General features: G+C 36.6%; 1 protein-coding gene across 1 annotated transcript in view; it reads left to right on the top strand.

The window, feature by feature from the left end:
* Positions 1-25,909, top strand: part of LOC150096951 (eukaryotic translation initiation factor 2-alpha kinase 1-like) — a 271,576-nt gene that overhangs the window by 105,099 nt on the left and 140,568 nt on the right. Inside the window, exon 6 of the mRNA XM_090408100.1 lies at positions 4,999-5,296. Within this exon, the coding sequence (XP_090264226.1) occupies positions 4,999-5,296 (298 nt within the window). The remainder of the gene's footprint in view (positions 1-4,998; positions 5,297-25,909) is intronic.

Below are 25,909 nucleotides of genomic sequence, written 5' to 3'. Positions count from 1 at the left end.
TTTCCTATAGATGGAAAATTCAATATTGCCTATAGAGGAGTTCTCTCACCAGGAAAATTTTGATTTGGAACCTCCTCCAATTAGGCATGATGTTGAAAGAGCAGTTAGGAGGGATAAGAGTGTTTCATAGATTGATTACAAGGATATGTGGGACAGGATCATGGCGTAGAGACTGGAAGAAGTCGGTTTTCATACCAATAATAAGTGAGATATGAAGAATTGCCAGAACTATAGAACTATTAGTTTAATATCTCATGCAAGCAAGATTTCATTGAAGATCATTCTAAATAGGATTGAGGCAGAGATGCCAGACGAACAAGCTGGTTTTAGGGAAGGTAAGGGTACCAGAGATCAGATCATAGAAAAGTACAAAGAATTTAGACTCACTATGGCAATGTGTTTCTTAGACTATTCTATAGCTTTCGACTGTGTTCAGCATCTGAAACTGAGGGAAGTACTGAAACAAATGGGTTTTTCTCAACACACTATCAGGTTGATAGCTAACCTGTACAGAAAGCAAGAAGCCATGGTAAGAACAGGTGTTGGATTAAGTGATTAGCTTCAGATTGGAAAGGGAATTAGGCAAGGATGTTTACTTTCTCCTCACTTATTTAGTGTCTATGCTGAGGACATTATGCATGAAGCATTGGATGAGCTCAAGACAGGAATTAGGATAGGTGATCGATTGATCAGTAATCTGAGGTATTCTGATGATACCATACTCCTCTGTAATGACAAAGAACTAGGACAAATTCTTGACAAAATTAACAAGGTCAGTAATAATAGGCTTCAGCTCAATCCTAGCAAGACAAAGATTACGGTTCTCAAAGGAAATACAGACTGGAAAGCTCCTGAGAAACAAGTGTACTTTAATGGAGAAAGAATTGAGAAAGCAAGTTTGAGTACCTGGGATCCATCATTAATGTGAAGAATTGCTGTTCAGCAGATTAGGAATGTCTAAAGCAATAGTCAGAGACTTGTCTAAAATCTGGAAGGACAATCTCTCTCCAAGGGAACAAAGTTGAGAATTTTGGATGCAGTTGTTTTTCCAACAGCAGCTTATGGATGTGAGATGTGGAACCTAAAGAAGTCAGATAAGAAAAGGATAGCTGCTTTTGGGATGTGGGTTACATAAGGCTGTTGAGGATATCATATACATGAATGGGTGTTTGAAAGGACCAGTAGCACTATAAGGCTCCTTAAGGATATTGACAGAAGAAAGTTCAAATATTTTGGATAGATTGAAAGAATGAAAGGAGGACTTCTCAGAGCAATAATAGAAGTTTCCTGGAAGAAGAGGAAAGGAAGCTCAAGACAGTCAGACAGTATAAGAGATGGATAGATGGAAAGATATCGACAAAATATAACAAGATATTAGGTCGAATAACAAGTGTATTAAAAAGTTCACTTTCCAGATGTACCTTGAAGTAATCAGCTAAAGTTGGTGAGATAGGACTGTTACTGACTGTTCCTTTTATTTGCTGATACACTTTGTTCTGTTATCATGAAATATCCTGCCTTGATGGTAAATTTAAACAAATAAATGTACTCAGAAAAATCATCTTGTAAAAACTGAAGAGTTTCTTGGAGAGGTGTTTGTAAATTGAGAAACCACATCAGAAGAGACCATATTGGCTTAAAGGATAAAGTCAATACTGTTTTTAATGTAAGAATTGGTTTGGCCAGAGAGATTTTGAAGAAAATTCTAAATGTATTTAGCTAAATGTTCCAATAAATTATTTAATTTGTTTATTTGGCTTTGAGTAGGATCCCTGCTAATTATGTTATATGTTGATCTGTCATGAATAAAACATTCAATTGACAGTTATACTCTGTGGTATCCATCCAAACAGTATCATTGCCTTTGTTGACTTTCATGATAACAGTGTTAGTGTTTCGGCCAAGAAAATAAAGAGCATGTAATTCTAATAATGGAATATATCAACATTATGTATCAATGGAAGGGGAAAGATTTGAATGGAGTATTCAGTTGTTTGCAGATGATGCAAAGTGGGAAAAACTATGAGTAGAACAGATCTCGTGGCCTTACAAGAAGACTTGAATAGATTGAGTGAGTGGGCACAAAGGTGGGGATGCCAGTTCAGTGTTGTGAAATGTAAGGTTTTAAAATTTGGAAAACAAAGATAGGATGTGGAGCTTACAATTAGTGGGATATATTGTTGGAGGTGGGGGAAATAAGAGTTTTGGGATGATGGTGAATAAGGATCTGAAATTGTGAGGACAACACAACGAATTCTGGCAATGATGCGAAGGACATTGACTTGTAGAAGTAAGGAGAGTCTTGTTCCATTGTATAAGGCCTTAATTAGGTCACATATGGACTACGGTACACAGATTTGGTCACCTGATTTTCAAAAGGATGAAGAGATATTGGAAAGGTAAGTTTGTTATTTAAAGACTCACCCGTATACAGTGAGGGAAATTGTTGTACAGGGTGTCCACACTGGACTTACCTGGTTTCAGCGTGTTACTATTAGTTAAATGTATGGACCATGGTGTTGAAATTGTACAAATGATAACAAATAATCACCCAGTTTTTGTAAAAAAAAAAAAAATCAGTACACTTCCACATGTGCTCCTTTAGTAGCACACACAGTGTCAAGTCGATAGTCTATCTCCGACCAGGTTCTCTGAAGCATGTCACAGGTGATGTAGGACACAACAGCAAAAACTGTTGTGTTTTTATGTTTCAGGTTCTCTAGACTGTGTCCTTCACATACTCCACAAGAAAAAATCAAGTGCCGTAAGATTCTGCTGACATGAAGTGTGTGACAATGGTGTCAAAATTGTATAAATGATAAGAAACACTCACCAAGTTTTTGCAAAAAAAAAAAATCAGTACATTTCCACATGTGCTCCTTTAGTAGCACACATACAATGTCAAGTCGATCTATCTCTGACCGGGTTCTCTGAACCATGATACAGGTGATGGAAGACACAGCAGCAGCAAAAACGTTGTTTCACGTTCTCTAGGACTTCAGTTGCATAGACTGTGTCTTTCACATACCCCCACAAGAAAAAATCAAGTGGCGTAAGATCCAGCGATCATGGTGGCCACGATGAAGGAAGACCCTGTCAAGAGTTGCACAGATTTCCAAATGCCAGTGTGGCAGGGCACCATCCTGTTGAAAGAGGATGTACTGTTGCTAGTCTTAAAGTTGTGGAAAGATGAAATTTTCCAGTATGCTGAGGTAAATTGTATCATTGATATTGCTTTCCATGAAAAAAATGGGCAACTGGTAGCGTTTTGCATTACACCACACATAGATGTTTACCTTTGGAGTAATGCATGTATTCCATGACACAGTGAGGATTTTCACTCTTCTGTATCCTGACATTGTGCCTATTCACTTTTCTGCTGACATGAAAAGTGGCTTTGTCCAAAAATCAAATTTGGGAAAGTAAATCTGGATTCTCGTCAACACATTCCTGAATTTCATCTGCATACATTACTTACTGTGGTTTATCGTTTTGCTTGATTTCCTGCAACACCTGTACTTTGTACATGTGTAGACACAACTCATGATGGACTACCTTGTGAATGGTGGAGTGGGGTATTTGCAGTTCATGCGATGCTCTCCTGACAGATTTTGTTGGACTTCACACAAAGGTCTTGCAAATCATCTCTACCTTCTCTTTCAATATTGGCTGCTTCCCTCCTTCATGTTGTTTTGAAATGCTTCCTGTCATCAGGAAATTTTCTTTCCACAAACAGATACTCTTGGGGTTGGGTGCTGCCTTTTTGTACACCTGACATAACTTACACTGCACTGCTTTCATTGATTTCAGCTCAGCTAACCACTACACAACTTGTACTTTCTGCACATCTGACACCATGTTTAAAATGTTATGATAGCCCTGTCCAGCAATGCCACCACATTGTGACACAGGAAAAAATTCTGGATGAAACTTGTAGAATCTCTGGAATGTTTGAACAACCCAAACCTTACATATTTCCGCATATTGATTTTTTGCCATTCTTTGAAACTTGGGAGGTTGAGTGTCAACACCCTGTATATGTGTTAGGAAATTATTTTTCCCTATCACATATATATATATTTTCACTGAGATGTGAATTGACTTAAATTTAAAAAAAAATGCTGTTTAATCTAGAGACCAAATGTTATATTTTCAAACTGCTTCAGGCTTCCAGTGAACAGTATGTTGGTCTCGCAGTTGATGATGAAAGCTACATGCCAGTTAAACAGAATCAATGTTCACACTAATTAGAGAAAGAAGCCTATCTGGTGTAGATGTGTCATTTTCTCTGGATTTCGACATTGGCCTTTTTGGGAAGTTGTCTTACTAAAATTTCCATTTCCTTTTTTTTTTTTATTATTATTATTATTTTTAATTCTAAATTCTTATTTACAGTATATGGTTTAGAGTTCAACATTTAGAAAATATTATGAAAACAGTAAATGAGAATGTATATCAGGATAAAAGGTTTTTCTGTTTGTTTGTTTTTCATTCAAGTCCTGTTTCATTAACTTTGTTATACTAACTGATTGCATCACTAGCATTGTATTTCCACAGATAATAACCTTTCTTATTCCTGTTTACTTTTCTCTGCTTCTCACATTTCCAGAAGATAACTTTTATCATAGTCAAGTATCTTCCATTATATTGCCATAGTCTTGCATGTAACTTTTTTTTTCACTGAATTTTTCTCCCTCCATCTAATGAGCTTTGTTGACATTTAGTTAATTTCTGCAAGATTAAATCGCCCATAGCATTTATATTATGTACACCTCCTGAGTTTTCTCTCCATCATCATTTATTTTTTCACTATTTACATTGACCATAGACAAACTAAATACTGGTCTGAATAGAATTCCAATCAGTATTCATTTCTTCCACCTTTATAGATGTAAGATTGCTATATGATTTGATTATTTTGCATAAAGTACATGATTAATCTCATTGTCATTTGTTTATTTTGATTCTTATTTTTTTTTTATTTATTTTACTTTTTAGGAATACTGGCGATATGAGTTTCACATCACATTTTCAAGATGATCAGCAGGAACACTTCCAAGATCTTCAACCATTTCTGAATGGTCACAAGAATACTTTTTTTGCACATAAAGCCTTACCACCATGTGGTGTTGATACTGAAATTATGGACTCATTTTCAAAAGATAAGTTCAGAAGCAAATGTGAACATAATGTGCCTGAGAGTACGTATTATTTTGACCAGAAAGCCAGTGAATCATCAGTGACTAATATGTCACTCGGCGAAAATGACATGAAACAGCTTCAGCATCTTCCAACTGTACGTTTTTCAAAGTTTGGAGCATTTTTCAGGATGATTCTGATATATTTAAATATATTTAAATTTTTAAATAGTAATTTCTATTATTCACATAATTGTAAAAGTCTAATATTCCTATAGATTAAAAAAAGAAAAAAAACATGTTTTTACTGAAAACTTTGTTGCTTTTGATTATTATTACAAATATTGTTATTATACAGGCTCTTCCATGGAGTCTGATATTCATTGCAGGAGACCTACAGTAACTTATTCACACCATTCCTTAATTTCAATCATCACTCTTCAAGTGAAAAATTTATTGCTCATCCGTACAAACTATGGTTTTATACAACTTCGGGAGGAGGGGGGGTGTTCTCTCTTTCTCTCCGCTTGTCATGTATTGAAAAATTTCATTTGCATTGATCTCATGAAACCCCTTAAGAAACTTGTAAGTTTCTCAAGTACTTCCTCATCTACAAGAAATCCAAAGAACTAAACCTATGCACAGTAGTGTCAAAATGCAACCATTTCATAACCTTATAAAGAGAAATTATTATTAACATCTGACCTCCATGGAATCAGACACTCGTCTTACGAGGTACACGCTATCACACAAAAAGCTCATCCAACCTGCCTAAAGTGATTCGATGTGTCTACATTCACAACACACTCGGGCAACTTATTCCACTTACCAGCGACTCTCCATGCAAAGAACCTGCTCTGCACTCCTCTGCTCACACCTTCCTTATTCAGTTTCCAAAATAGCCTGTTATTCTAACCTACTCCTCTGCTCACACCCTCTTTATACAGTTTCCAGGAATGGCCTCTTGTTCTATCCCCCCCCCTCCCATTCTATGAAAAGTCTTTATATGTCAATCTGATAACAACCCGTTACTAACTTATATGTCTCAATCATATCCCCCTTTCATCTCTTCATATTCATAAGGCTTTGAAATTTACTTTCTTTCAATCTTTTCTCATACTCCACATTCCACACCTTTGTGAATCTTCTCTGGACCCTTTCTAACATATTCTTGTCATCTTGAAAACCTGGTGACCAAATTTGTGCAGAAGGCACTACTCAACATTCACGAAATTTCCACAATAATCCATATGAGGTCAAGGCCTTATACAATAGTATCGTAACCTCTTTATTTCTACATCACGGTCCTCCGATTTGATGTGACATCTTCACAACTTGTGCGATATGCTTTCTGAATTTCAGGTCCCTGTCCATCACCACTCCCAGATCTCTCATCGCCTTTACTTTTAAAGTTTCTCCACCAAGCGTATATTTTGCATCCCATCATTGCTTACCAAATTTCCACTTACCTGCCCATTCAAGTCCTTCTACAAACTTTTTCAGTTAAACCCATCCCAATATCTTTAAGATACACATTGAACAACAGTGGTCCTCAAACCCCAACTCGACATCAGCAGAGATTAAGATGGGTACCATCATTATAACAAATATCAATGGAAAAGAAATGGAACTCGAAGAAGAGAGAGTAAGTACCAGATCAACGTAATAGGTGCTACTGAAATAAAGAAGACAAAAACAGGTGAGATCTTTCTAAGCAACAAATACAGGATGTTGTATTAAGACAACAACAATCAGGGGAAAAGGAGTAGCAGCTATAATATTAAACACTAAATATGAGGATTATCTTCTTGAATGGCATGCAGTATCAAGTGTTGTGTTCTAATATCAGAATGGGGAACTGGACAATGAGACTTATTTGTGCTTATGGTCCCACACAGGGTTCTACTAAAGAAGTGGAAGAATTTTTCGAGGCATTAGAGAAGGCAGTTGACACAGCTAAAAAAGGAAAAGTTAGTCCTTGTTGGAGAACTAAACAGCAGAATGAGAAATGTTTTGGTTAAATTTGGAGAAAAATGCAAAGCTAATAGTAATGGTAAGTACCTGCTAAATTTCTGTTCAGAACTAGTAATAACACCATGTTCCAACATAAAAATGTACACAAATTCACATGGAGAGAAGATGCAAGGAATAAGAAAAGTCTCACTGGCTATGTTATTGTTGACAGTGATGTTTTCCCACTGTTCAGGACATAAGTATGCAGAGGATTTGAAAGAGGAAGTGAACACCATTTAGTGTTGAGTAGGATAAAATTGAACTTCATGTTGAAAACAAGGGTGTGTAAAAAAGTTTCGAAATGAATCAAAGTTGAACAGTTATCAAACGTGAACTATAGAGCCAAATGCAAAAACATTATTCAAGAAAAGGTTTGAAAACAAGAACCAAACCTTGAAGATTCAGTACAAACCATAAAGAAAACTTTCAATGATTCAGTGAGAGAGGCATATGATGAGGTAATCTGCATGGATAGAAAAATCAGAACTCCATGGTTGGAATCATTAAGTTAAAGATGAAGGCAAGGAAAAGAAGAAAGCATATCAAGTTTTCCTAGCAAGTCAGGTTTTTTACTCTTAGGAAATACAGAGAAATATGTAAGAATGCAGAGCTTTGTGTAAAATTAGCTAAACAAAAGTCGCAGGAAAACTTTGGTAAGAACATAGAAAATAAATATCAGGAAGGTGGTGAAATATTCTGGATGCTATTGAAAAAGCTCAGAAATGAAGAAAGATGAGACGACATAGGGGACATGAAAACTGAAGATAAAGATATTCTTGATGTATGGATTAATTGCTTTGAATGATTGCTAAATGAAACAAGCAGTGATAGGATGGCGGTAGAAAATGCTCAACATGAATGCCATCTGGAATACATATCTACTCAAAGTAGAAAAGTATAAAAAGCTGTCACAAACCTGAAATGTGGAAAGGCAGCTGGAGTAGATGATATTTGACCAGAAATGCTAAAATGGAGGTATAAAAGTTTTACAATGGCTACACTGCATAATTCAGAAGGTCTGGTCAGAGGGGAGAACTCATAGTATCCATCTATAAAATGGGAAGTAAAACTGAATGTGAGAATTACAGAGCAATTTCTCTACTGAGTATTCCTTGTATGATTTATGCAAGTGTGGTAGAGAAACGCCTAAGAAAATTGTTGAGGAGAAGCTGGGTTCAGGCCAAACAGAGTTTGTCAGGATCAGATTTTTACTTTAAGACAAATACAAGGTAAGTTCCAAAAGTTTCTGACCTGGCATACAAAATTCATGCCAACTTGTAAACTAACCTCCTATTGGGAGGTTAGTGTACCAGTTTCAACTCCTCTACCTGCGTCGTTCAGTTGGAGGCACTCATTTGACTAACATGTGGTATGCTAAGTGGCTGTAATGTTAAAAATTGAGTACCGTGCTGATAAAGTTTTTCACCAAAGAAGGGTGTTCTCCATGGGGAAGCTTTTCCTTCATATTCCACCGTGAAGGAATGGGTTGAACAGTTTCATGTAGGAAGAGAGCATCGAAGATGATCCTCGTGATGGTTGGCCTGTGGAAATAATGACTGAGGAAAATGTTTCTCGTTGCAAGGAGGAACTCCTCGATGACATATAGCTGAATGTCAAAGAAATCTCAGCAAGGTTAGGGTATTCTATAATAACCGTCTTTCGCATATTTCAAGAGAAGCTCTACATGATGAAGATCAGTGCAAGGTAAGTGCTCCGACTTCTCTCCTCAATTCAGAAGGAGCATCATATGACTTGTTCCCTTAAGTTTTTAGAAGTTTGTTAAGGGAATCAGAAGTGCTGTAATCCATTGTCACCAGGGATGAAACCGTGGTCGTTTGTTATGATCCTTCCTCTTTCCGAAAGGCAATCCATGGAGTGGCACAAACCATGCAAAGCACTGCTGAGAAAAACCAAGGTCACTCAATCCACCAAGAAGATCATGGCAACAATCTTTTAGGATTGCCAGGGAATTCTCGTTATTGACTTCAAGGAAAGGAATACCACCATGAATGCAGAATATTATGCTTCACTCCTGCACAAACTGCATAATGCCATTTAAGAGATGAGGGATGCTTAGTCATGGTGTTCGCCTGCTTCACGACAATGCTCCGGTCGATATGGGTATTGTTGTGAAGGCTGAAGTGAAGAACTGTGGCTTCCAGGAGATTGAACACCCACCCTACAGTCCAGATCTAGCATCCAGTGACTACTACCTCTTTCGAAACTGAAGAAAGACCTTCAAGGATGAAAATTTGCAGATGACAATAAGGTGAAAGATGCAGTTTTAGGCCATTTTGTAGACAAAAGTACGAACTATTTTTTCAAGGATACTGAAATGTTACCTTTCTTTTTTGGCTTAAAACAGTAGTTTCCAAAATTTTTTGGATCATGCCTCACCTCAACCCCTCAAAGATTTTGATGCCTCCTCTAGAATAATAGTCGACCAAGTTCTGAAAAAGCATAATATAAATAGGTACTTCAAATAAAAAAGGAACATAGATAAAACAACTTTTAATTTGACTTTCTTCAATGAATATAAATTTCATATTACACTTTGTATGTTATAAACATAAATTGAACTCAACTTGGGAAAATAAAATCCAAGTTAATGTGATCCTTGAGCTTGATGTCTGCTGCAAAGAGTTTTTATTTGAGGTACTAATTTAGTCAATTTCAATCTTGAATCCTCACGGTTTGTGATATCCAGACGATTTCTCTTTTTAAGTAACAATTCATTTACAGCACTAAAGACACATTCAACTAAATATGACAACGGGAAGGGCAACAGTAATTTTTGTGCAAAACTAGTTGAATTTGGATATTTAATTTCTGTCTCATCACAAAGCCATGCATTGTTCCTTTTATGTTGAATAAAGTTCTATAGACTCATTTTGCATTTCTGAGAGTTCTTGATACTTCATGGCCACAACAGTTAGGTCCACTAGCATTGGCTGAGTTATCAAAGATGGAAAATAAATTTCTTTTAAGTCAGAATACCAGTCATTTAAATCACAGGCCATTTTGCTCAGGTGATCAACAGTAACAAGTACATCAGCATCAGTTATCTCACACTTATTTAGCCAATAAAATTGGTCAAATATTTTGGCTGAAACTTTCTTTTGACATAATTGCAGAAATGCAATGAAGGCAAATATCTTAGCCTTTGCATCAACAAGGGTTTTATTTGCTCCTTGCAGTTGCTTATTTAACATGTTCAGCTTTTCAAAGATATCTGTCAAATATCTCACAAATGCTTGACCATCAACTGTTTCTAAGAGTTTCATTTCAGGTTTGTCATTCAGAAACTCACCAAGAATATCAAATAGTTCCACGAATCTTCTCAAGCAATTCCCCTGTGACAGCCACCTCACCTCATTGTGAAACGGTAATCTTACATGGTCAGCAGTTTTATGTTTTTTAATCATCGCAAAATTGTTTGAAGAGACTCTCACATTTGTCATTAGCTTTGATAGTGTTGATACATTTTATAACTGAATTCAATATTTCATTTAGAACAGGTGAAAGATTTTTGGAAACTAAATTTTCTCTGTGAATAACACAATGCACAAGCAACATTTCAGGATTGTCATCCTTCATTAATTTTAAACAGCCACGTTTCTTGCCCATCATAACAGGGGCACCATCTGTAGCACAAGATGTAATATTTTTCATTGATATTTGAGTTTATTGTATATATCAATGACAGTATTGGTGGTTTTCAATGTTTCACAGAACAACATCTCTTCAGTAAATTCACCATTGTCAAGTGATCTTACATAAGCCATCAATACAGCCTCACTCTCTTACAGTTTATTCATCCATCTGTATTGAGAATTTCCTTGATCTCAACTTTTCAATAAGTTGTGTTTCCACATCTTTATCCCTCTCAATTCTTTTGCTAACAGTGTTATTGCTTAGTGGCATTCCTTTGTCATATTTCTCCAGAACTGTTTCCCGCTGGTTTAATTAAATCCTCCTCTATAGTATAATGTTTTCCTGATTTAGCTATGAGCAGAGAAATTTCATAACTAGCTTCCAGACTACAATTTTGGGTAGCAGTTTGTACAGAGAACAATGAATCTATTGTTGATCTTTTCTCAAACTTCTCCTTTAGAGACCTAAATTGGTTCAAATCATAGTTCACATAAGCGGCATGTTTCGGCTTCAAATGTGCTTTGAGATGACCTATTTTCATTGATATGTTGGTCAAACAGTGTTTGCACAATAGACGGAATGGTGACCGTTCATCCTGATGGGTATGAAACCAAACTTGAAATACCCATCTGAATACCGATGAACTTTTTTCTGCATTACTCATTTTATGCATGGGGTTAGCAACTGAAAGAGAAATACTGTACGCATGTGTGGATTATACAGGGAAATTAATGGCGCATAACATGTATTTATACTACTTTAAACACACATAATAAGTAAAAAGTTAAAATAATAAAAAAAAAGTAAAATTTTAAAAGTCTGCCATCACAAGCAGAGAAAAAGAAACAATGAAATGTCAGAGATTATGTTTATGTTTTCAGCTGTCAAACAAACATTTAATACAATTGTGGCAAAGTGTTCATTTTAATTAAATTTGATAGTGGTGCAACTTTTGGGAAACCAGAAAACTAACAACATGTAAACATGTTAAAAAATTATCTGCTAGCATAAAAAACATTGACAATATACATAAAAAATTAAACAAACTTGCCTTGTTTCTACACCAAAAAGTGCACAAAGTTAAATTGGCACTGTTTACTTTTCAGAAGTGACAGGTGCTAAGATCGTATGTACAATAGTAGATAACATAAGTTTTTACAATGGCGCAGCCCAACAAGATTACAAGTTAATAATTAGACCATACACAAGATAGGATACGAATACAAACGAGTACACTAAATTATCCCTCCTAAGATTTTACAGATGCCTATTATACTTAGGCAAAAATTTTGCAGCTAATAAATTTATTTTACATAAGTTCGTTACGATCTTTAAATTTTTGTAAATAAATGGCACAATTTTAACTGAAGTCCAAGCAATTTGAAATGAAGTCCTATATTTCATTTCAAACAGCTCAGTAAAAGGTAGACAACAAAAAAGTGAGAAATACTGTTAAAGAACGCCACTTCTCACAATGAGGATACCCATAATTCATCAGGTCTGTTAAGATAAGGCTGATGGAGTAATCCTTTTCTTTAGTATTACATGGTGATCAGCATTCATTTCAGACAAATTATGGAGATTACAACCATGTTAGAAATAATTACTTCAATTTCCCAACATTTCAACCTTTATATCAAGGTCATCATCTGGAGTATACACATATATATAAAGAGACAAGCTATATTTCATTTCAAACAGTATGCCAAAGAGACAATGATTTGATCAACCATTATTCTACTAGCCTAACTTGTAGTGAAAATAAAAAGATAAATAGAAAAAAAAAACTACATCAAGGCTATATTCTATTTATATCATCACCAGAGAACAAATTCATATAGATAGTTTTTATTACAGCAAAAGTGGCGTCTTAATTTAATATGGGAGTTGTTATATTAGAGGTAAGATACTTACATGGATTACTTACAGTCCTATTTATCTTGGACAAAAAGGTTATGTGTGTAGAATATGTCATCCCATATTCTTAGGATTTTTCGACAGTTAAGATTCAGGTGGTTGATAAGAATATCGCAGGCTTCATTAAATTTACGTTCATACCATGTTTTGGTGTGATGTAAACAACAATAGGTACCTTTCCAGGAAAGGTACTTGTTATTTACAAAAAACACATCCAAATTAATAATGCCAATAAATAACAATTTATATAATTTCAGAATTATATAAATATGCAAGAACAAGGTTTAAAGAAAGACTCCTTTTATTTTTAAATAAAATATATTCAACTGGTAACTCACCAGTAGAATGAAAAAAAAAAAAGCAATTGTGATCTCTATTTTTAAAAAAGGTAGTAGAGATGAACCTAAAAATTATAGAGGTATAAGTATACTAAACCTGTTACAAAATATATAGCAAATTTAAATAACAAACTAATAAAATACTTAAAAACTTTATTTTAGAAGTACAGAATGGATTTAGAAAAGGACGATCATGTATAGACCCAGCCTTTTGCCTAAAATTAATATTAGAGAAAAGAAGAGAATACAGCAATCTCTCGATTAGTGCTCCTGATGCGTTCTTTTAAAATAGGTGCATTAATTAAAAATGCACTAATCGAATATAATAACCTATGGGAAAATGTATAATTCATTCCTCAGATTTCTTTTTTGATCCTTAATTTTTTTTTATAAAAGAATTAGGGTATGTCTCAGGGCCTAGTTAAAGGAAAACCATGAAGATGACAGACAATAAAACATATTTAGAATATAAATTTATTATTCTGCTTCTTAACAAAGAATTGAGCTAACGTAGTTTGGCAGGCATTCTGTTTATTTTTTTCATGCAAATGGCGGTATGACCCTATTGCCTCTTCTACAAATTTTACTGGTTCTCTCTTCACCAGGGTCAGTTTCTAAGCATTGTTGCTTAAAAACTTCGATTGTACGAAAACTATTTTAAAATTGTTTCTGTGAAACCTTGGGCTTGTCAGTGATTAAATTTTCGTCATATTCTTCAGGATCTTCCTGCTGTGTATCTAAATTTAGCAGGTTGGAATCACTCAACTTCTCAGAATGAGATTTAATTAACTTAGAATCATTTGCACAATGTGGAAGAATGTGCTTCTAAACGGCTCGCATATTGCTAGCAGTAATTTCATTCAACTTTGCGACTTTATAACCAGGCTGAGATTTCTCTGATTTGGCTAGAAAAGTCTTGGAAGGCATTCGCTTCCAAAAAAAGGCTGGTTTCATCGACATTAAATATTGTCGGTTAAATTGTCATTAAGTATTGTTGATCACAGTAGTCCTCTTCTTACACAATTTTTCTTCAAAATCCCTGGATATCTCCTTATCTGCATTTGTAGCTTCTCCTGTGATTAGAACATCATGTAGGCTATTTCTCTTTTTGAAATGCTCAAATCACCCAGCACTAACATGGAATTCTTCTTTTCCATCATTGATAGCCCTTTCTTTCCAGGTTACAAAGAGACAATGCTTTTGATTTTATAAGGCCAGTGTTTAGCGGGATCCGTTTTTGGTTACAATCTTCAATCCATGTACAAAGAAGTCTCTCAAATTCAATCATTATAATACTTTGATTTCGAGTGCATGCATGATGAACTTGAAGCAGCCTTACCTTTCTCTTTGTATTCAGCAGTTGATTCACCCATTTTTGTGTTCTTGTCCTATCTCTGCTCTGGACTCGCCTTGTTCATTTTTCTTTATTTTTCTTACTTTTTTCTTACTTTTCGAGTCATTTTCACACTTCTATTTTTGATCACTAATTCTTTTACTCATGATTAAAGGTTAGCAAAATAATTTAAAATAAAAAAGTAAGGAAAACAATTGCAAGTGATATGATTAGCAAAATGCTATGTAAAGCAAATGACAAATTTGGAACATAGTGGACATGGAAATAGTGTATGCCATTAAAAAATAACTTTGTAAAATGTTTCAAATCAGTAACTAAATTATTTCATCCTGGTGAGTGATTTTTTAAAATAGCTAGCCATAAAAAATGTATAGATCAAAAATTTTTAAAATCTGTAACATTTATTTTTAAGATGTATATAGGCGCACTAATCGAATTTGGATGTTGAAAAAAAATGACGCACTAATCGGGGGCGCATTAATTGAGGGATTGCTGTACAATTTAGCAATACATATTACATTTATTGACTTTGAAAAAGCATTTGACAAAGTTAAAAGAAAGACAAATACCAAACAATATTCTAAAGCAATCATAAGTATATGGAAGGAGAGTATGTGCGAAGTGTGAGCTAAACAAGGATTTGATGACAAAGTGTTAGTAGCAAGAATGTCGCAGGAAGAATGAGTGCTTGTTCGAAAGAGAAGCATGGTTTGAAAGAAAGCCGAAAAATTGTTAAAAAATCATTGAAAAAGAAAATGAATTATTTGAAAACTGTAATGGATGGTAAAAAGAACGAAAGCGAGGCAAGGATTATGAATGAGATGTTGATGAAATGAAATGTGTGAGGAGAGGGGGAGTCCAATTTGTTAATGTGTGGAATGAGTTTGAACACCATAACCACTCAAATGTGATGGACTGAATTTGAGTGGTTATGGTGTTGAGTAGCTTGGAGAGACTGTTGCTGGAAGGTAGAGAAGTCAGTATAGAGAATGAATCAGATGAAGTGGGAAGTGATGTGGAGGAGCAGGAGAGATTGAAGAGATAGTTGTGAATGAGGAAGTAAGTGGCATAAGTATGGAAAATGAGAGAATGGGTGTGCAAGATGAACAGGGAGGACAGGGGTACACAGCATGAGAAAGGTGGATGCTCCAAGAGGATGCGAGAGCATGTGTAGACAGGAAAGGAATGGGATGACCTGGGATCAAGTGGAAACAGTTGGAATTGAAGATGGTTCTAAAATGAATAAGCAAAAAGGGAAATGGCCCCAGTTGAGCATGGCGAGATTACATCGAATGAGTGGTATCAGTGGAACTAGCTGAATACCCAGGAATCAGCTGTTGTTTTTATATACAAATGCTAGAAGTGTAAGAAACAAGGCAGATGAAAGGTTGCACTGATTGAGTCTGTTCACCCAAAATTGTTGGAATAACTGAGACATGGTTAGGTGAGGACGACATCCTGACAGGAATGGAGATGGAAGGGTATGATGTGTTTCATGAGGATAGAAAGGGAGGGGGAGTGATATTGTGTCCATACAAAGTAGAGATGCAAGAGGGAAATAGAGGCAGTGTGGTGTGAGATAGAGGTGAATGGAATGAAATACTTGGTTGGATGTTGTTATAGGTCAGGAAATGTGGATGGTAGTGACTATGAAATGTATAATCAAATTAGCCAAGCAAATAAGAAAAGAGTGATCATTATGGGTGATTTTAATTATGGCAATATATATATATATATATATATATATATATATATATATACACACACATACTACAAGGGGGGGGGGTGATTATGAAGAGCTCAGGAGACAGCTTGTGAGGTGTAGCATGGAATGAGGAGTTAGCTAGAAAAGAGATCAATGCAGCTTAGGGGATTTTCAAAAACTATCTAGTATATGCAATGTCTAAATGTATTCCAAAGGTGAGAAGATTAAATAAGGTAGATGTGAGATGGATGAATAAAGAGATTAAGCATGCAATACAGAGAAAAAGGGCATTATGGAGGCAGCATAAGAGAAGTGGAATTAACCAATTCCATGAGGACTACAAAGACCAGGCAAGGCAGGTGACTTGGTTGGTGAGAGTAGCTAAAGATAGGTTTGAACAGTAGTTAGCTAATGAAGCCAAAAAGAATCTTAAGGAGTTCTTTTTGATGTGTAGCCAGCAAAAGAAAGAAAGAAAGAATGATTATGGAAGGATGACATTGATTGGAGAGAATGGTATAAAGATTGCAGAAGGTGTGGTGTGTGTGTGACTTCACAGAGAGAGATATACTCCATGTCATATTTTGTTTGTGGGGTTAGTAGACAGGAAGTTGAAGTTCAAGGGTTATATTCAGTGGTGAGCTATGGAAATTTTTACAAAGGGCTCACATCGTTGAGCAAAAAAAAAAAAAAGAAAAAAAAAAGGCCTAACTTAGCCCTTATAATACTTGTATTGCGACTTTGTAGAGCTTCTGACAGATATGATAATTCCTGTAGGATATATATCAATCATTAATGCTAGATCTTTTAAAAATTTCAAATTGAGAAGTCGGTTTAAAAAGCCTTTATATTTATCATTCGATGCAAAATGCTTGCATAAAGCTAGGTAATTTCTCCACAAAGCAAGAGCCGTTCGTAAACTGCAAGCTGGCCATTGTGGTCCAAACACACGGCCGATCCTTAAAATTTCGATACCAAGATCTTTTGCAATCGTATTTAATTCTCGTTGATTTTTTGGTGATTGATGATAAAAAGCATATAATTTATTCATAAATATTTCAAAATGATTTATTTCTTTAATGTTTTTTTATCAAATCGTCTATTGCTAAGTGTAAATGATGAGCACAATGCCAAATCACAATACGGAAATTTTTGTATAAGTTTCATTGCAACACTTGATTTATTTCCTAACATTACACTAGCTCAGAACAAAATGCAATGAAATGATTTTTTAAATAGTTATCAGATAATCCATATGAATATAAAGTAGCATGTATACATTCTACAGTGGTATTTTCTAGTTCTACAAGATTATTAAACAAGAAGAACAAGGGGCTCGCAAATTTGAGAAAAATTTAACAAAGGGCTCGCTCGAGCCCATTATAGCTCACCACTGGTTATATTGCAGAAATTGTAAATACAACTTGGAGAATAATGGCAATGCTAAAATGAGCCTTCACATGTAAAGATAAGGAAGTCATTTTGTCTCTTTACAAGGCCTTGATAAGATCTCACTTGGACTATTGCATGCAGGTCTGGTCTCCTTGTTTCTGTGGTGATTCTGATACAGTGGGAGAGAGAGAGAGTGCAAAGAAGAGTGTCAAAAATGATATTGGGATTTTGGAATACAGGTTATGAAGACATTGAGAATTTGTAGGCTGCAGACACTAGCAATAATGAAAAAGAGACTTGATATGATTGAGACTTACAAACTTCTGAAAGGTTTATACAGAATTTCAGTAGATTATTTATTTAGTGTATGATATAGAGGTCTCAGGATATTACATAAAACAGCATAAAAACAATTGTAAAAATCATATTAAAAGGGGTACAATAAGTTGAAATGATTAAACATCAAAATTAAGAATCAGGAGTCACAGCTTAATCCTTAACCCCCAGATCTACTCCAGGGATTCTGGGGTCAATTTATAAAAGTGCTCTTTAGTACCTGTGAATGAGTAGATGGCAGGGGTGAATGCTGGTCTTGAAATTTACGCTTGCTCTTGTTATCATTCAGGGATTGAGAGGTATGATTGAAGTCTGATTAGTGGAATAATGAATTACTGACCATTTAAAACTATATATTTAGAAATTTATGTACATTTAACCATACAAATACAACATTTATTTTACAAACGATATTCTATCTTTTTCAATTTAGCTTGAATACAAATTCTACCCTACAGTTCTTCTTTATGAACTGGTCAATAACATCTTCATAAAAAGTTGGTTGTAACTTAATTTTCCCAAGCAACACGCACACTTATAAAGGCTGGCTGAAGCTCACTGGCTAAAGCTACTTTGACTGCGTATGGCCTGACGACGTGAGGGAGCGGAAAAGGCTACGCGCACGCATGAAATCACAGTGCTTCTGTGAGGACCTGGAAGTACTGGAGTGCCTCAGGGATCTGTTTTAGGGCCATTACTGTTTATCTTGTATATTAATGATATTGGCGAGATTTGGATGGAGACTCGTATTCAGTTGTTTGCAGATGATGCAAAGTTGGGACGAACCATGAAGAGTAGAGAAGATGTTGTGGCTGGCCTTACAAGAAGACTAAAATAATGTCGATTGTGCCGATGTAAAATAATATCCTTTACTTTAATTTATACTCTATCTCTCTTCAATTTGATTAATTTCTTTGTTCACTAAAAGTTTTCTTAAGTTCCACTCATTTCTCATATACGTGTACATTTAATACTTTATTCAACTTAACAGTAATCTGCTTATCTTAGGCCTTGCAATTAATCCTTTATAATATTACGTATGTTTGCTCTGTTAGTGAAGGACCCTTGGTTTTAGTCTGTCCACTATAACAGGTTACCAACATCCACACTGTGTAATTTAGAGAAATTTATTTGTTTTTCGACTGTGCCACTCTAAATTATATATACAGCATGAGAATTTAGGTTTGAACATATATAAGATCTGATTCTTAACATACTCAATTCCTTAAAAGCTAGTCGTGGCAATTGTTACTTTAATCAGACTCACAGGTTCGATATTTATTTGGAAGCAGTGCATTGGCTAATAGATCAGGCTAGAGATTTACACAGATGAAACATTTTGATTTAAGCTAAGTGAATTGTACAATGCATTTAGACAAATATCAAACAAAAGCTCTTACTCTCTCTATTTTCGTAACTTAATAATTGACTAATCACAATTCAACCTCACTAAGCATACATACAATCTCAAGTACTACTACTGTAACATTAACAGATCAGAGATTACTCACATCTTCATTTCATATACAGTCCTAACAACTTGGACGATACTTCCTTAAGTTCTACTACACTTTGCCTTTCTTCCTGGGTGCAGGCTATAATTTGGATGGCCCTTGGCGGTCTGTTGGTGGTAGTTTTCAGGGACAATGTAAATTGAATCTTCATTGGTAAACTTGAACCACTGTTGATGCCTTGAATTCCACACATACGTAGCAGTATTCCACACATACAGTAATTTGAATTCCACACATACGTAGTATTCCACACACAGTAACTTGAATTCCACACATACAGTAACGGCCTCACCTGGAACCCCCCTGCACTTAGGATCACGCCTCAACACAGACAAACTTGAGAGAGTGTGTGTGTGTGTGTCAGCCTAGAGTCCTTTTATAGCTCTGTTCATTCTTTGTTCTCTAGCTGTAACTTCCCAGATCTTCTGCGTATATGATGATGTCACTTGGGCTACTTCCGTTTTTGGCAGCAAATTTCTACACTGGTATGACATTTCGAACGTTTGCTCTTACTGGTCAAACCTAATCTGGGCTAATCCCTTAATTCTTGTCACACATACACTTTCGATATACATCTTTTTTCTTTTTTTTACAACTTAAGAGTAGAATTATTTACTGTAGTTTTAAAACTTTAATTTTTGATTTCTACATAATTTAGAGCCCATGTAAAAGCAATCGTGGGAATTTGTATAACAATTTCTCATGAGAGATTTTGCAAGACTTCAATAAATTGAGTGATTGAGCACGGGAATGGGGATGTGAGTTCAATGTTACAAAATATAAGGTTTTAAAAGGTGGGAAATGAAGATGGGATGTAGAATTTATGCTTGGTGAGGATATACTGTTGAAGGTGGAGGAAATAAGAGATCTTGGGGTGATAGTGGATAAGGATCTGAAATTTAGGGGACACATTGCCAAAATTGTGAAGACAACACAAAGATGTCTGGGATTGATGCGGAGGACACTGACATGTAGAAGTAGGGAGATTCCTTTTCCATTGTATAAGGCTTTGATTAGGTTACACATGGACTACTGTACCCAGATTTGTTCACCTGGTTTTCAGAAGGACGAAGAGATGTTGGAAAGGGTCCAGAGGCAACTAACTAAGGTCTGTCGCCTCTAGAATGTCGAATATGAGGAAAACTCGTATTCACAATTTTGATAATGTGTCTCCTAAATTTCAGATCAGAATAGTAATAATAATAATAATAATTGACTTACAAGCTTCTTTTCATCCTGTTCATAAACTAAATTCCTTCCTATTCTCTGAAAGACCAATATCTCCCCCTTTGTCTCTCTCTCTTATCTTGAAGTTATAGGATCCCTTGTTCATGTGGCATTTTTTATTATGGGTAGATGGTTTATACTACTCAAATTCATCTAGAACAGCATCAACTAGAGATGACCAGCTAACTCGTGAAAATAGTACAATGATCAGGCAAGAAAGGTGACTAGCATGGTAATGAAGTCAAATTTTGATTATGAGAAGAAATTAGCTGAAGGGGTGAAAGTAAATCCTAAAGAGTTTTTTGTTATGTGGCATGTAGGAGGAAGAATAACTATGGAAGGATAACTTTAATGAGTGCAGATGGTAGAGACGTAACAGAGGCAGATGAAGAGTTGTTGAAATACTGAGTGACAGTTGTTCAAGTGAAGTTATGGCAGAGGTTTATTTTATTCATATGGAGTTTCTTCCATTTTCTCCCCCGTCCCTATTGGGGTGAGTTGAGACCCCTCATGAGGGGGGGTAAGTATTTATAGCTGTAGATCCATGTGTTCACAGGGCTCGTTTGCCTACTTGCGGGATGAAAAACCCCACATAAATGGGAAAAAACCCTGCTGTCCACGCCCAAGACTAGCTAACTTGGCTATGGCTGAGGAAGATCCTTAAGCTCCTCATGTCGGCGACGGGAATCGAACCCAGGACACACACAGCTGAGGGATTGGATGAGATATTGGCTTGCATTTTAAGAGAATGTGTGTGGGGGACTAGTAATGCCTTTGACTAGGCTGTTTAATTTAAGTCTCAGCTCTGGCAAAATCCCTAGAGAGTGGAAGGAGAACAAAATAATTCCTTGCATAAAGGAGGATCTAAGTCTGTGGTAGCAATTATATACTAATCAGTATTTCAGGAGTGGTGTTAAAAGTTCTGATTAGTCTATAATTGCTACCACAGACTTAGATCCTCCTTTATGCAAGAAGTGGTTTCTTTGTGTGGAATGGGTGGATAAGAATATGATACACCATGAGGGACAGCATGACTTTGTGAATGGTAGATCATGTCTTAGTGATGTATTAACTTTTTATAAGATGGGTGACAGATGAGTTGGATAAAGGGAATGGCTATGTGATGATGATACTGCTGAATTTTGTAAAGGCATTTGAGAGGATACCACATATGGAACTCTATCATGCAAACTGCAAGAAATGGAGATGGATATGAAACTGATGATATGGATAAAAGGGTGCCTCATGGACAGTTACTAAAAAGTGGTATATGGAGAAGCAGAATCCAGGAGAATGCAGGTGACTGGTGATGTATAACAGAGCTTGGACCACTACTGTTTAATTTATACATAAATGATATAGGAAATAATCTGAAGAGAGATATTTAGTTTGCTGATATTCAGAATTTATTATTATTATTATTCAGGCCTCCATGGAGTCAAGACACTCATCATGTAAGGTCCTTCCTAGGAAACACAGAGTCTATCGTACCACTCCTTGAACTCACTGACCATTCTTCCTCTCACCACTCTATCAGGCAATGCACTCCACGGTTGAACCGTGGAATGCATTGCCTGATAGGTTGAATGTCAATGCATTCACCCACCCTCCACGTAAAGAAACCACTGCTCGCCCTCTTGCTCACAGCTTTTTTTCATAACTTCCAGGAACAGCCCCTTGTTATCGCTCCTTTCCACTGTTCCACCATGGAAAAAGAACTCCCCAGTGTCAACCCTATGACTACCTCTGAAGAGTTTAAAAGTCTTGATGATATTACCTCTTCTTCTATCCACCAAACTCTGCAGTCCACATTCCCTCAGCCGATCCTCATAACTAACATTGTACAGTCCTGAAACCATCTTTGTTATCCGCCTCTGTACCTTTTCCACAGTTAATTTATCCCCTTTAAATCCACAGGACGAAATTTGAGAATAATAGTCTAAGTGTGGTCTGATCAGGGTCTTATACAACAGAACGATAACTCTTTTATCTCTGCAGGTCAGCATCCTGCAGAGATAAAAGTATTGCAGCCATCCTCTGGGTTACCTTCACCACCTTTGCAATATGTTCCCTGAATATTTCAGTTTTCTATCAATCATCAACCCCAGATCTCTTGTCATCCCCCTACTTCTGCAGTACAGCTCCTCCAATCGAGTATGCAGTTTCCCATCGATGTATTCCAAACTTCAACAGTTTACATTTCCCTGCATTAAACCGGCATCCCCGTTCATTTGTCCATCTGTTTAGTTTATTAAAATCCTCTTGCAGGGCTGCCACATCTGCACTATTACTAATAACCATTCCCAGCTACACATCATCTGCAAATAACTGAATATACTCTTGCAACACATTGACAATGTCATTGATATAAAGTTTAAACAATACAGGTCCGAGTACTGAGTCCTGTGGACCCCACTTGTAACCTTCTGTCTCCTTGATATTGTCCCACTATACACAACTTTCTGATACCTATCAGACAGCCAATCCTGAAGCCAGTCGACTAGCCCGACATCTAAACCCATGTGCTGCAACTTGAATATCAGCTTATCATGTGGCACCCTGCCAAATGTCTTTGCAAAATCCAAAAAAATACCAGTATATGCCTTTCCCTCATCAACTACTCTTGTCACTTTATTATAAAAGGCAATCATATTACGAAAGAAAGAGCGCCCCTTAACAAACCATGTTGATTCTCACAGATAACATTACCTTCATCTGCCCAATGCTGTATATAGTCCCTCACTAATTTCTTCAAGATCTTAACAACTACTGATGAAACACAAACTGGCCTATTATTAGACACATCCAGTCTGCTACCACCCTTATGCAATGGCAATATCTTATCTTCATTCCATTCCATTCCATTCCTTGGATACCTTTCCCATAGCCAGACTTTCATTAAAAAGCAAGGTCAAAGGAGCTGTCAGTTCTTTAGCACATTCTCTGTGGGACTGGATGGCAAAATACCATCCAGTCCCACAGCTTTACTGACATCCAGAGTACTCACTTTTTGGAACACACACTCCTCTTGCACTTCTAAACTTCGAACCTGCCCTATCCTTCTGGTATTAAAATCTATTTCTCCAGGATGAAATACTCCAATAAAGTGTTCATTAAAAAACTCCACTGTCCTCAGCATCAGTCACTCTGTTCCCATTTTTATCCCACAGCATCATTCTTCCACAGTCATTAACCCTCCTACTGGCTACACAGCTAAAAAATTCCCAAAGGATTTTCTTTGGAACTTAGTGCCAATCTCTTCTCATATTCCAGTTTTGCCTACCTCACCATACTAGTCACTCTCCTGGCCTGAGTCTTATATTCTTCATGCATCTGCTCTCCATCTCTCTCCTTATATCTCTTCCATAACTTCTTTTTCACCCACAGTTCCTGTTTGATATTGTTTGTCATCCACTTTACACCAAATTGTGTCCTCTTCTTCACTCGTAGAATGCAACTTACTATTGCTGCTAACAAATATTCCTTCGCAATTTCCTAAGCACTAATGATATCTCGCCCTTCCAATTCCTTCCTCCATGGAACTGTCCCAAGTTGGTATCTAAGACTATTATAATCACCCACCTTATAATTCCACATACGTTCCCTTTTCTTTGATACTCCTGCATGTCTATTCATCTTCCAAGTCAAAACCACATGGTCACTCTCTCCATTTGGGGTGAGAGATGTCATCAGTTATTATCAGCTGTTCTGATGCTATAACCAAATCCAAAAACTCTTGAACCTCTTGTTCCCTCTATTACATGTTGCCTGAGACATTTGTCCCGCAAGAATTCTAGAAATTCCATTCCCTTACTACATGCATTTTCCTCTTCCCAACTTATACTGGTGTAGTTAAAATCTCCCATAACAATCATTCTTCCTGCACTTGCCAAGCTCAATTCCCTAAACATCTCCTGCACCCCACCCTCTGTGCTCCTTGGTCTGTAGCAACACCCCACTAAATATCCTGTCTTTCCCACCTCTACTTGACACCATATACTTTCAAAACCATTAGTGTCACTGCCTTCCAAAGCCTCCACTCTTAGAGGACATAAGTCATCACTTATCATAAGCAGTACTCCACCACCGCATTTTACCTTCCTATTCTACCGAAAAATGCTGTGTCCTGCTACTTCTATTCCTGTTATTATATCATCCTCCGTCAACCATATCTCGGAGATCCCAATAATCTTTGGCCAGGCTGATGATATCAGCGCCACTAATTCATCTCCTTTATTTCGGATGCTGCTGGCATTAGTATAAAGCATAAAAATATGACTGCTTCTATTAAAAAAATAATAATAAATAAGCTGGCAGCTTCTTATTCCTGTATAGGGAGTAGGCGAGGCCATTATAGCCCTATCAAACTTTTGGAGACTGAATGGGCAGTTCAATCTCCACTGGTACCCAATCAGAGATAGCTGGCCCATGGCTAACACTAATTAAGCAGCACACAGTGAAGAGAGACGGTTCAATAAGTGCTGCCATCTAGTGGTCCCTAACCCTAACACAATATATTTAATGTCTGAAATAATGTGGGTTCTACAGTCGATTTTCTTGAGTTTACGGGACAAAAAAAAACCTTGTTTCCAGAGGAAAAAACCTGCTTATCCATCCAGAGATTGACTAACTCTGGAACCGGCTGCTCGAAAAAAGGCTTAGAAAAATTTCCTCTAGTCGCCGACTAGATTCGAAAGCAAGTCTTTCTTCGTGTAATCAAGTGCCATGGTGTGCAACCGCCACATTCACTTAGCTACACAGGCTCTCCTCTATACTTATCATTATTTCCTCCAGATCCCACTGGATTCAGTGTTACCTGATGTCATTCTCCCAAGCACCCATTCCCACAAGAGGCCACCCCTGCTACCATCCACCCTGGGAATTCTAGTTTCCCTGCATTGATGCACCGACTTGTTCAGAAAACAGCAATCTCTCCTGATGCCTACGTCCTTCCTCATTCAAATACAAGCTGTCTCATGCATGCAGTTCCTTTGTGTCCTCAAATGCCCTCCAAGCATCCACATATTCCAATCCTCTCTCTTCTAACACATTCTGGCTATTATTCTGTTCGTTATTACTGGTCTTCTGCTCAGCTCATCACTATCATTCCTGGGCAACGCACACGATCTTTCCTCTCTGCATTTTCTTTTGTACAACTTCAAGCAAGAATCTCAGATCTCTCGCCACCCGATTTACATTGCCTTTCAAGTTATTCATGCCCACCATCACAATCATCTCATCCACCCTCTCTTAACCCGCTTAACTGTCATAGCCACGCTCTCTATCATTCCTCCAGACAAACACTGCCAACTCCTCTGGCATTC

This window comes from Typopeltis vanoorti, chromosome 18 (genome assembly GCF_054136105.1).
Source record: "Typopeltis vanoorti isolate ZY-2024b chromosome 18, IOZ_Tvanoo_1.0, whole genome shotgun sequence".
Classification (NCBI taxonomy): domain Eukaryota; kingdom Metazoa; phylum Arthropoda; class Arachnida; order Uropygi; family Thelyphonidae; genus Typopeltis; species Typopeltis vanoorti.
This window is presented reverse-complemented; position numbering and strand designations above follow the sequence as displayed.